General features: G+C 44.6%; 1 protein-coding gene across 1 annotated transcript in view; it reads left to right on the plus strand.

The window, feature by feature from the left end:
• Positions 1–981: 981 nt before the first annotated feature.
• zmp:0000001200 (dedicator of cytokinesis protein 9) overlaps positions 982–13,177 on the plus strand; it is a 74,661-nt gene continuing 62,465 nt past the window's right edge. Inside the window, exon 1 of the mRNA XM_061089293.1 lies at positions 982–1,372. Coding sequence (XP_060945276.1) covers positions 1,253–1,372 — 120 coding nt within the window. The 5' untranslated portion in view covers positions 982–1,252. The remainder of the gene's footprint in view (positions 1,373–13,177) is intronic.

Below are 13,177 nucleotides of genomic sequence, written 5' to 3' on the forward strand. Positions count from 1 at the left end.
TGCCAATTTTAAGAGTTCAGTATATTGCCGGCACGAAGATAAGAAAGATCGGAGATCTAACTCGCGACCTGCATGTAGAAGAAAGACCACTCTACCCACTAGGCCAAACCGCCTGCTGTATCATGAGGAACCAAGCACACTAAGAAGATGGACAAATTATCGTGTGTGTGTGTCCGTGTCATTCTATGCGGTTACAATAAGGTTGAGGTTAGGGTTCGGAGCTAGGGGATAAATTATACCAGTGAGTGTCCTCACCAAGATAGAAATATATGGTGTGTGTGTGTGTGTGGTCTGGCCTGGGCATTACTCATGTAGTGGGGATCTACCCCTGTTTACAAAGTCACATTATGGGGACTTGTCTTCCTAGGGGGGGGGGGGGGGGGGGGGGGGCAAGTTCTCTGTAATGTTAACCAGGGTTAGGCACTTAGTATCTATGTTTAAAGCTGGAGTTAGTCTCCAGTAAATCAATGCAAATCAATGCAATCTTCCCAGAAATAATTGAAACATGTTTTCCTCCAACTTACAACTTATAGCACTAAAGCACATATTTGGTGTTAATCAATCTCATACAAGTCTTGTATGGTAAATCTGACCTGTTCTGCTTCTAACAACCAGCTTGATCAGATGACATTTACCCACTTTTAATCTGTGGTTATTCAGTGAAAATATTCTCTGGTGTAAGTGACAAGCGGTTGGTTCTATCCAGAGACGCCACCTGAAACTCAACTAAACATGTTATAACAATGACCCTGTTCTCCAGAGTGCGGATTTGTTGTTGTCATAGGAAAATATTGATTCAGTCTTTCATGCGGTGAAATACTCACTGTCCAAAGTCCAGCTTCAGCACGCACGCACGCACCCACACACCCACACACAGACACACACAAGCACGCCAGTGGGCGGGCCTCTTCGCCGGTAAGGGGCGGAGCAACCAGCAGATTACACACCTCCTGTGTGTGTGTGTTTGGCGCTGAAGGAGCAAACTCTTGTGTAGAGGGAGACGTGTAACATGACAACTTGCGGGAGGAGACCGATCCGAGGACTCGTTTAAAGACGACACAACCATGATGAGACCCGGAGGGGGGAGCGAGGCGACCCGCCGCAACACAACATGACTCAGCTTCAAACTAGCGGTGATCACCACTCGTGTGGATCCGAGAGACGGGTCACAAACCGGGGATGAACCTCCTGTGAAGACCTGCTTCCTTCAACTCGGGTGATCGGACGTGTCATTGATGCAAAGTGTTGAATTATGGCGACGACTCCTGTGCAGCCGGAGACCAGGAGGTTTACGCGTGGTCTGGGTAAACCTGGCACCGCGGCCGGGCTCCGGCAGAGTGTCTCCGAGGTGGTGAGGACGTCCGTGCTGATCGTAAGTCCACACCTCCTCCTCCCCTTCCTCCTCTTCCTCCTCCTTAATACTGTGTTTTAATGTCTGCCTAACCCGCTGTGGTGCAGGAGGTCACCTGAGTTCTCACGCACATTGGAGAGCCAGCTGAGTTTGGACACATGTGGAGTTCATGGGTGGACAAGTTCAGGTCAAAGTATGAGTGAGTGACCTGCACATGTGAGACTAGTGTTTGTCTGGGACTAAAGCATGGAGTTAGTGGAGTTTTCCATGTGGAATTTTGCTTATGTAGCATTTACCTCTAATGGGCCAAATACTGGACTAGTTCTAGGTTCTGGGTTATGAGGAGTGAAGTGAAAGCATAAATAATAAGCCAGAGACCAGGTACTTTACTAAACACACTTAACAAAAAACACAATGAATAAAGTATATATTATAAACTTAAGAAAATACACACATAATTCAAACAATAAAGGAGGGGTTAGACGAGTGGAGCTCTAAACTCTTCTTCCCTGTATTCTCTTGTTTGTTGTGATAGTCTTTTCAAAATAAAGTTCCGTTTCAAATCCTTATTTAGTTCAATTCAAAATAAAGAAATTGTTGATACTCTCTACCACTCTGGCAGTGAGTTAAGTCCAATCCGGGCAGTGGCACATTTTCAAAATACTTTTCTTTGTAGCGTATACAGAGAACATTTGATACTCTCTGCAAACTTTGATCCGAAGCCACAAAGTCACTCCACACCTTCACTTTCATCCTCACCTCTTCCATTCATCCCAAGTGTCTTATTTCCCCTCAGAGGCCCTCAAGAATCAGTGCATGATCAAGGTGTTTTGTCCTCTGTGTCTCCTGGAGGCACTGAGATGCCACATTACCTCTTCACAAGCGAAAGCGTGTGTCTTGGATTTCACGCTCCAGGCCGTGTCCAGTGACATTGACATAATGCTGAAGTGGACCGGTCCACTTTAAGAACATCAGGGGGACGAGGACCTGCACCGTACCTCCTGGGTATCAGCTTTCCCAAGAGGAAGAGAGGAGTCGAGGCCTTTGTTGTGTCCGAGTGTGTTTGGGTGTTTGCCCCTTCTCCGTCTGATTGCTCCAGTATTTTCAGGAAGAAGTTGCTAGGTGACTGAAACGTACACCGTCCAGGCGCCTCTGTCAGGGAAATGGAATCCTGAGTCAGGATCCCAGACATCCAACCACACCTTCGTATTATTTATTCATTCTGTCCCTGGTGCACTGCCAGACGCCCGGGGGAAGAGAGCAGGGATGGATACAAGTATGCATGTTGAGAAATCAGCAGGCTGAAGGAGCGCTGAGCAAACTTGAAGTTCTGGGACTTTCCTTGTGTTTGTATCAGCAGGAGTTCAGCAGTTCATTGGTTTGGTAAACTTGCGGGCAGAAACTTTTGAATGGGGGATTGAAAAAGTGTTCATTTTGCATAGTGGTCTTCTGGCAAATAGTTGTTGTCGTTTTTCGTCCCTTGGTTGTGTTTTGGGATTCTTGTTCATGTCTCACTGTTTGTTTTTCATCACTTTGTTGTAGTTTCCTGTCTCTGAGATCGTTTCACATTTCTTTGTGGTGGTGGTGGTTTTGTTGTCTCTCTCTGTAATTATATTGTGCGACAATCTGTCCATTTTCTTTGTCTTTGTGACGTTCCAACCAGAAGTATCCACACTCCCATCCACCGGTTCAGGTCCGTGGGGCCCGGGCCACCTTTTCGTCATTTGGCTGGCCCCGCCCCTGGATATGTGAGCTATAGGGATGGAGCATATGGACGGACGTGTTGTTGAGTTCAAGTGTTTGCTGAAGCTTCTCAGTTGGACAAGAATGTTTCTGCACACACAAGACCTCTGTCCATGCAGTGTATAATGAATTCCTGCATGAAAAGTGTACACAGCAGTGGAGGGATGCAGGGACAATAAAGGGAAGATTGTGGCCATCGTCACCCGGTCTGATTCCTATGATAATCTTTGTTTGTCTTGAAACACAAATGTTTCTGTCTTTGAAAGCATCCAGAGAAAAGTAACTTCAGATGATCATACAGACATCTATGTCTATGTATCATGAAGAAATTGTGAGTCAAGTGCACTGTGTTGCTTGTGCGTTTTCACCAAGACTCACACTGGCCAGAGCCTCTTTGTTTATTGTTTGAGTGGAGAGCAGGGAGACGTGTAACAGGCCAGAGCGCTCAGCTGAGCCGTCCCTCTGTGTCCCCCCCACTTCAGCCTGAGAACACTGTCAGCTCCATGACAGCTGTCATCGGCTTTGAATTTGTTTTCGGCGCTTAGTTGCAACACAAGACACTTCCCTGCCACCTCTACATTATTTAGAGTAACGTGTCAAAGGTAATTTCTTCCTGAAACACTCATTTGTTAAAATCCTCTTCACGTCCCGATAACAATTAGTAAATTAAGTTGTCTTTAAAAGAAGAAAAGAAAGTAGATGTCTGTGGCCTTCACAGTGCTGTAATAATAGAGCGAGACACGGAAAAGTCGTCTTCTAGCAGTTGCCAGGCAGTGTAGCTTTGTGTGTTTATCAGTTTGCAGCTTGTGAAGATGTATCGGTTGCATTTCTAAGTGTAGCCTGCCCCTCGTAGCTTTTCCAGGATTACCGGCCCCAGCGTGACGTGTTTTGTTGGGACTTTCTTCAACTGTTCGCTCTCCACGGCCTTCAGACGTCACTAATGTATTGGCTGTATGGTCATATAACAAATCAATGACAGTTGGTGGATGTTTATGTTGTGTGCACAGTGTATGAAGCAGCCGGGGGGGAGCAGTTGTGTAATTGTAATCGATAGTCCTAACTGCCTTCCCACCTACTGGTGACGCACTGAGATCCTGAGCGGTGCTGCCGTGTGCCTGACCCACCAGATGGGTGTTATTATTTAGGAGAGATGCCATTAAGTGTCCACGGCAACACACATACATAACTGACACACTTTGCGACCGTGAGGGAAATTGGAGCTCTGGTGTGTGTATGTGTGTGTGTGAGAGAAACAAACATTACAATGTTGGCAATGCAGACAAACTATCAACAGAGTATACACATGTTGCTACTTAGCCTCGTTGTTAGGCATTAAAAGTTTGTGGGAAAAGTCCCATTTGTAGGCTGAGCTGCTCTGACAGGATTCTCTGTGCCTCATGGGAGCGTTTTGTGTTTCTCTAGATGGCCGATGAACAATTTAGATGCTTTTTAATCTGTTTGGCAGGTGAACAGCATTTCCCGTCTTATTTGTTTCCTCCCAATCAAAACGTTGAGAAGCCGAGGTCGTTCATCCTCACTTGATGCCTTTAAACGCCCCATTTCCAATCTGGTCGTCTTCCAGTTCCTGCATTGCGTGACGTTACATTTTGTTTACTCCAGTCAAACATTGCTGCAGTGATTAGAAGAGAGTGTTAGATTTTCTGATTTCAACATCACAAATCACGGCCTTGTCTGCTGCTTTGCAAGTTAAAATACAGTGCACACTTTTATTCCCCCAGGATTACCTCGTTTTGTGTGCTGAGTGTGTCACAGACTTTTTTCAACTCCTAGTTCTGCCTGAACATGTCTGTGCTGATCATTGGCAGAGATAAAGTCATGTTCTCGCATGACCTGAAAGCTTGGGTTTGTTCCTCATGTCACTCAACAAAAAACTTGTTTGGAGGATTTCAAGATTCACCTTGAAGAACCGGAATTAGCTGAGTGAACTCTCATCGTGTATCACTGGTTCTACCAAATTGCAAGAAACTAAAGCAGATGTCATATCGAAGCGGCCATAAGATTGCGGGCCTGTCGATGGTGTGAGGCTGAAGCAGCTCGATCACCCTCTGTGCTCCTCGGTCTCAGTATGTTGGTATCAGACTAACAGGCTGCATAAGTTGCCTTTGTTAGTGTGACAGTAAATGCTGAGCAACAAACCCAGGGGGGTAGAGATGGGAGCGAGTTCCCCGAACGGGTCAATAATACATGAGGCTGCTCTTGTAACCAGTGCACCCATTAAAACGCTCTATCTTTCCTCTGCTGAGGATTGCACGAGCACAAAACTTTGAGACCACTGGGTATTCAATTCCAAACTAAACTTTCCCAGCCTCTCAATGTGTCTGGTGCAAATCTCCTCGTTCAAAAATTGGAATGTTACTTTTCAACACGATTGCAGTAACAGCAGCAAAGTTCACTTCCTATATATGTTTTTACTGTTTTTTCAAAATTTTGATTGCTAAACCATTGAAAACTCGAGCAATGCCTGTTCCAAACCTGCCTGGTTGGAACAGGTTGTTTGGCCCATTGGTGGCAGCTTTGTGAAACTGTCAAAGTAACCTGCAGAAAAGGAATTACAGTAAGTGAAGAGTTGCTGAAGTCGGCAGATCCCAACCTGCAAGTCCACTCAGTATGCAGAACTCCGAACTGGTAATTCAGTTGTCGTGAACGCACCAGTTAAAGTGCTCGACTAATGCTATCGATCAGTCCCAGTCCCAGACGCTGCTGCTTTAGAGGTCTCGTCTCCTGTTTATTCAAAGTGTCCAAATCAGAACATTCAACGCTGTACTTCCTCAGGCCCTTTATAAATACACATGCTGCCTGTGAACCCGATTATTAAACGATTCTCAAGATATTAGAGCCACAGACACAGATTTCTGGGATTTTAATAATGACAACTGAAAGATTAGTTATTTTCGGTTTTCGGAGAGAGACAAGTCCTGGTGTGGTATATTCAGATGACTTGTTGTCATGTGGAAACTTGGGCAGAGTCCCTTCTACCTAACAACCAAGGAGACGAGACACACCAGCTGTTAGAGAGTTTATGGTCTCTAAATGTTTTTAAGTGAATGCTCCGAATGTGTAAATGCATCCCACAGTAACCGAAGTGGAAAAGTTTCAACTCTGCGAGACCAGAGCACTGAGCAGTGACACATTGTTTGCGGGGCGAAGGCTTCAAGGAAAGTGAGAAATGAAACACACCCATCAAACTCACTATAAAATTTGTCTGCTTGGGTTTGGGCATGCCTCTTGGCAGTTGTGGTTTTAATATAAACCAGATTCGCCACTCTCTCAGTCAGAGTGGGAAACCGGAGAGAACTCCTCAGCTGAGCATGTATCAGGATAATATAGAGCAGTCTGTCAGAAACCGAAAAAGATTTCCTCCGTCCGGCTCGGGCCGAGTCTGGTTGGTGCACATAAATCCTGCGGTAACCAAGCCAACGCAAATTATCCGCTGGCCAGACAGACAGATTTGGTTCCAGTGCAAATGAAAACTGATTAAACATCATGGACATGAAGAGCACTCAGCTTATCTCTGTGGGACAGCTGTTGGTCTATTTTCCTCATTGTGCCAGAAATATATTTCATCACATTCAAAATAAAGGGAGTTAAATGTGAACGTCAATCAAAGGCTGAATCCAAATTATTCTTGTAGCCAGTGGGCGGCGCTATAACTGAATATTGCTATTTAGATGATTTCAGGCAGTCTTTTATCAAACACACAAAGTTTGGAGCAGCCTGGATGATATATGCTTGAGTTACAACGTACTTCCTGGTACATGGCAAACAATCTAAACTCACTTGCTACCATGGCAACACACCTTTTTACAAAAACTCACAATTCTCATAATGTGGCATCATCAAGTTATTGAGGCTTATTTGACCAACTATAGGTGGATGATAATAACCTTAAATATGAATAATCTGGTTCAGTGGCTTCACGCTGACATCCATGTCTGTGCTCTGATTTCATGCTTGTTACATAATGTTCTCATGTTTTATTGGCATTTCCACTCTGCAGCTGTGCTCTGGTAGAGTATTGTATGTAAAGATGGATGTCAGAGTTGTTTTACATTTGTTTTTCATTTCACAGAATAGAGGAATAGTCACTGGCACCCCGAGTTAAGTCTCCAAACTCTTTCCATCCTGCCCGAGCGGGAAGTGCCCATAACTTCCTGTCTTTCATCTGCGTGTGGGAGAGCAGGGGCCTGTCTTTTCCTAGATAGAGCAGGTTTCCTGTCGGCTGTATTTGGGCTGAGCAGAAGTTTCGGGCAGGGCTCGCTCTCGAACCGCCCACTCCGTCTGAGCGCTCTGCCTGATGGAGCACGGCTGTTTTGGAGTTAGGAGAGGTTAACATAACAAAGTGACTGCCGAGGAGCGTGGCCGGTGGGTGTTTTCCTGTCAGCGAGTGTATGTGCGGCAGCGCTCTGGACGTGTTCTACACTCACCTACACAGAACAAGTGAATTCCACAAATTCCCCAAATCCAACAGGACTTAACTTGCCTGTTCCAGTTTTCAATTATTCATAAAATAATGAGGACAATGAAGGTGTTTCTCTGTGTCCCGTCATGGCTTGTTGCTGAGGAGCAGTTTGTTTTGATGAAAGCAGGAATCATTTCTCTGCACCTCCGACGGCTTGTTTGTCTTTGGCACGCTCTCGTTCATCCAAATGGAGACTAGTGCGGCGCCACTGGGTGGTCGCTGTTACAGAAGCATCCCAGTGTTCCTTTTAATAAGCTCCCTTCATACATTTAGCACATCACTGCGAATCCAAGTTCCTGTCACACTTGGACAGGAACTATGGAGCCATGGATGCAGTACATTATCATCAACAAATTAGCAATAAAGTGGGGCATTGGGTTGCTTCCATCCTTGAGGCCATTAACGTTGCTATTTTTGAGTCAGCAGGGCACACACACACACACACACCTACGTGCATACGTGCAAGACGTACTGATCCTCAACCCCTCTGGCTTTTATTCTCCTCTGACTGTTATGTGGTTAATCTCGTTTGTCTTTCTCTGTAAACTGATAACAGCTCCGCCATCATCATCATCTCTGATGCAATAAGCAACAGAGGATTTGAATGAATAGGATAGAGATTGAAGTTTACATGTTGCACAAATGACTTCAAGATATCTGTTGGGTATCTTTGAAGTCCGGCTGAAGAAGAGTTTGTAGCCACCACAATCGATGCAGGACGCCTAACTCCGCCAAGGCCCATTTGTCCCCTTACATTTCAAATCTGCCCCTTTGTCTGGATCCAGAACTAAATTCAATGGGTTCTTTCTTGGGCCATGTCCCGTCCATATACTTTCCAACCTGTTGAGTAGTCTTTGCATAATCCTCCAAACAGAAACAAACCAACAAACAAACTGGCGCTGACAGGGGTAACAACATAACCTCCTTATCAGAGCTAAATATCTGGATAACTAATAGATTGCAGTAATATAAGAGACGTATATTTACAGATCAATCAGACAGATGTTGATGATCACATGACTTTTCATCAGTGCTAAATATCTTACTTTATGGAAAGTCTTGAAACTGAATTAGACCCAGTTAATTGCTGTTTACTTAGCCCTGTCCCTTTGTTTGTTTATGAGCAAGATTGCCCAAAAACATCTGAACAGATTTCCATGAAACTTGGTGGAAGGATGAGCTATGGGTCAGGAAAGAGTCCATAACATTTTGGTACATATCTGGATCAGGGGAAAAGATCCAGGAAATATCTTTCACCTTCCTTCAATTGTGAGTTAGGGCATTTTTAAATCTTTTCCAAATTTTCCCAGGGAATAATTGTGGCGTCATTAAAAAAAACCTGTTCAATGAAAGAGAAATGCAGTTTGTAAATTGAAGGTTGACACTGCTCCGCCTGCGATCACTGATTCATTCATTTTGCGAGCGGTCACCCAGAGTATAAACCATGAGGTGACACCGGCCTAAGGCACCACAAGCACCCGATCCACAGATTAAGCTCATCGGATTAAAGCCCTGAAAAGCACTACAGCACTCCTGACTGAAGCCGAGCAACACATCCACGTTGGCTGCTGGAGAAATGTCTAGAAAGAGCAGACTAACGACTTGCACATTTACTTTTAAGTTCTTATGTGTCTGTGCGTTATTTTTTCGGAAGTGCCTCCTCAATTTGTCTATAAAAGTAATGTTTTCCTCCCATTCTTCACTGCAACTGACCATTAACGTGTAATTGGCGGGATATGCTGCTACCATAACAGGAGATTGAAGGGTGCGCTGCCGGATAACACACGTAACCTTGTCATTATTTTTTTCCCTCGCTTGACGGATGGCATTTTCTCCATTTTTGAGTCGGTGCCAATAATAGGATTTGCTCTCTGCTCCACGTGGAGCATCGCTCTTCTACTGGATGAGTGTGGGGTTGACGTGATCCTTTGATGTGCTGTAACCGTATGCTACACTCCAGCGTTGTTTGAACTCTGATACCCTTGATGAACATGAGTTCTTGTATGAAAGTTTTATTTTTAGCCATGCCAGTGGCGTAGCGCTATAGGTGTAGCAATGTCAGTCCATTATTCTGTCGGTTCACTATAAATATCCAAGCAACTGCTGAATATATTGTCATGGGACTTTGTACAGACGTTAATGTTCCTAGGGATGAATATAGCCATGCTCTGGAGTCGGGACATTTTCCTGAAATGTTACATATGTGAGAAGGCAAAAGTGTGAGCCGGTTGCTCCACACATTTTTTTAAACTTTTCCTGGCAGCCCCCCGGAACATACAGAAATTCAGATTCAGATATAAAACTGGAAGAATAGAACTTTTGCAGGATGAAAAAATGGTGCCATACTTCCTCAACTTGCAAAAGACAATTTGAAAGACAATGACATTCGAGAACTTTGGCAATTAGTGCCTGTGTCGTTTTGCTGTAAAACAAAAACACTGCACCCTCGTCTCAATCTACTGCTGCGTTCTTCATAGGTCAAAGACAATCTGCAGAAAGTTTTCGGACCAAATTTTCCAGATATTTTTCAGAAACAGTTAATATTTGTGAAATATCTCAAAAGCATATACACAAACACACACTTTGCTTAAAAGGAATAAAGGGATAACTGTTAATGAACAACACATTTCCTCCTTTTGTTCTTTAGTCTCTTCTGTGTGACTAATGTGACTGGGTTTAGTGTCAGGCTGAAGGCCCACTCTCTGTAGGTTGATCTGCTTTGGACACTATATCTCTCCTTCTGTTCCCTCCGACATCGCGCTGACCTCCCTCTCACACTCTCCATGCAGAACACACCAGGATCAGCTGCTGTCGGATGTGGCGAAACACAGAGGGATGGATTAGCATACAATTAGCCCACACAAAAGCCAATTCCCCATTGAGATTTGGAGCTAATACCTGTATAAAGGATTCATGAATAGCATGAAAACTGACCCGATTAAAAGTTTTATAGTTAAAATACCACTGGAGGCAGAGGAGAGGCAGATATTAGGTTTGTTTTTAACTGGAGGAGAAACGATTGTTAAGTGTTTCTTTCCTCTTCATTTAAGATGGAGGGCTTCTGTCGGGAACTACTTAACATTCCCGCTCCGTGCTGTGATCTGACCGCTATCACACTGCACAGATGAAAATGAAAGTTACTATTGACGCTGTTATCGTTCATCTGGGATTTCCCTGAAAGTTCAGGCCACTTATTTCAGTCCACCGGGGCAGCCGAGCGGAGGCGGGTTAAATGCAGTGTTATGTAAACAGAGCGAAGTCAGAGGTTTCCTCAGCGTGGCGTTAACCCTGCCCCGTGATGTTTCCCACAGTGCCTGCTGTTTGCTTAATTAAACCGAAGTTTAAACCTCTGCACTCCTCAGCACTCGCTCTCTGTGCAGCCTGTGGATGGGACCTGCCGCAGCCCGAGGGGATAAACTGTAATGACTTTTCACCAGTGCCGGCCGCATAGTTGACATTCCAATCTCTCACACGCCGTAGGCCGGAGAGGGCGGGAGCGGGAGGGGCACAACCTACAGAGGGTGGGGCTGAGGAGAGCCTGGTTTTGGAGGCGGGGTTTTCATCCCACCTTATGAATTTCTATATAAACTTAGTTCTGATAAGAAATTCTCCCGACCTCCAAGGCCTCTCCTCCGGCAATTAAATTCAACAAAGATAAAATTCTAATACATATGTATAAATAATACTAATAAATATAAAAAGGTTAGGGTTAAGCAAGTTTAGCTACTTCTGACGTATTTATAAGCTCCTCAGTCTAAAGGTTTCCATCTGTTTCCTTCAAAAAGTCGGTTGTGAAATGCTTGATGAGACTGGAAAGAAGACATAACACAATATTGCTGCACAGATTGGTTAAATATATTATATTGGTTACAGTACAACATTCAGACAAGTTACTCAATGCAAAATGAATTTTCATGAGTTGCCCATTCAAGAAACATTAACATGAAACACTGAGCTCCCTCTTATTTTCTTTTGAAAGCCGAAACGAGCCCATTGTGCGCTCTCAGCCCACGATAAACAACTGAGCTCTGTACAGAGTGACAACTTCACTGAGGTTTGAGGCCTTTTATACATACAAATTCAGTTCGCCTGCTGTTGTGTTAGCTGACATTCAGAAAAACAAGACGAAGAAACACCCAGACAATAGCTTGAAGACATCAATGGGAGTGTTACGCAGGAGGAAGTCATGTGACCTCGGTGATGACTGTTTGGTTTTTCTGTCAGAGTCTGTAGCTACAGCAGAGATGGAGCTCTCCTCCACACTGTTTATGTTTGCTCCCTGTTTGTTTTGCAGGGATTTAACATGAGCAGGCAGGGTTGTACTGAGTGTGCTGCTGTGCTACCGTAAGGTCCCTCGCCTGGAGGGATAAATAAAGTTAGCGCTGTGGTGTTGATGGAACGGCAGCGTCGCGGCCGTGCGCCTGAAGACCTGTTTTGAATCCCACTTGTTTGTGATGGCGGTAAACAAAGCGATCGTGGAGCCTGAACAGTGCAACGCTGACACTCAGCCTCGTGGCTAAAAACAGGCTCCCTGCAGGATGGTGAGCGCTTTGAAGACGCAGGATCACATCCCTGTTCTTCATCGTGCACACCGCCTTGCAGATAAACAGCCCCAATGTCCCTGACTTGACTTAATCTCCAATTAGAGACTCCAGTCAGTCGTTCGAGGTCGACGACGCCAACCCCCACTCACAGAGCAGTGTGCTGAATCTACTACAACCATCTGATTAGCTGCGATCAACTTTTGAGTGTTACGAAATCTGAGAAAACACGAGAAAGTGCATTGACAATCCTTCTGCGTTGTTTCAAAAATATTTCATACGACAAATTAACTTCCTGAGCCATTTTTGAACTTGGATTGATGGATTCTATTTGTAGCGATTATTCATTTTTTCCTTGTCTTGACACTTTGTCAAGCGACTCACTTAAGACTCGTAGAAATGTCAAATCCATCTTAGTTGCCATAGCAGCCACCCTGCTCATTGAGGTATTAGCCTGATCCCTGAGGCAAGTTCAATCTCACAATATGCCAACAACAGGGGCAGGATCAGCAGCAAATAATGAGATATTTTTCCTCTTCCTGCCATGAGAGAGGTCTGCTGCACCGTGTGTGAGGGACTGTTGTGAAAAAAGTGAAAAGTGACGGAGACAAAGCGTGCAGTTCAATATTGACTGCCCGAGTGGAGCTGTTCTAAAACAGGGATGTATCCCATAGCATGTGTTTCCTCCGTCAGGAAGGGTGGGGACCTCTGAGAGGGGGGTGCAGCTTGTGGCTCGGTCAGTACCAGCAAATGTGGCTCCGACAGGAAGAAGGCGGTGAACCACTCCTGGATTTTTTTAAAGCCGGACCCACGTGGGTCAAGCAAAGAAAAATAACCACATGGCTGATAAAACACTAATGACAACAGATTTAGTTTTTCATTGTTTGACGAAATTCATCCTAAAAACTAAAGAGCACATTTATTGCGTCAGTGTATTATGCATAACTAAAATTCCCTGATTTAATTGATGCCACTGGTATTTGTGGTACAAATTGGTAACCATCCATTATCCATAGCACTGGAGCAAATCACAGCCAATCAAAATCAAGGCAATATTGATAC

The sequence above is a fragment of the Limanda limanda genome, chromosome 16 (assembly GCF_963576545.1).
Source record: "Limanda limanda chromosome 16, fLimLim1.1, whole genome shotgun sequence".
In the NCBI taxonomy this organism is placed as follows: domain Eukaryota; kingdom Metazoa; phylum Chordata; class Actinopteri; order Pleuronectiformes; family Pleuronectidae; genus Limanda; species Limanda limanda.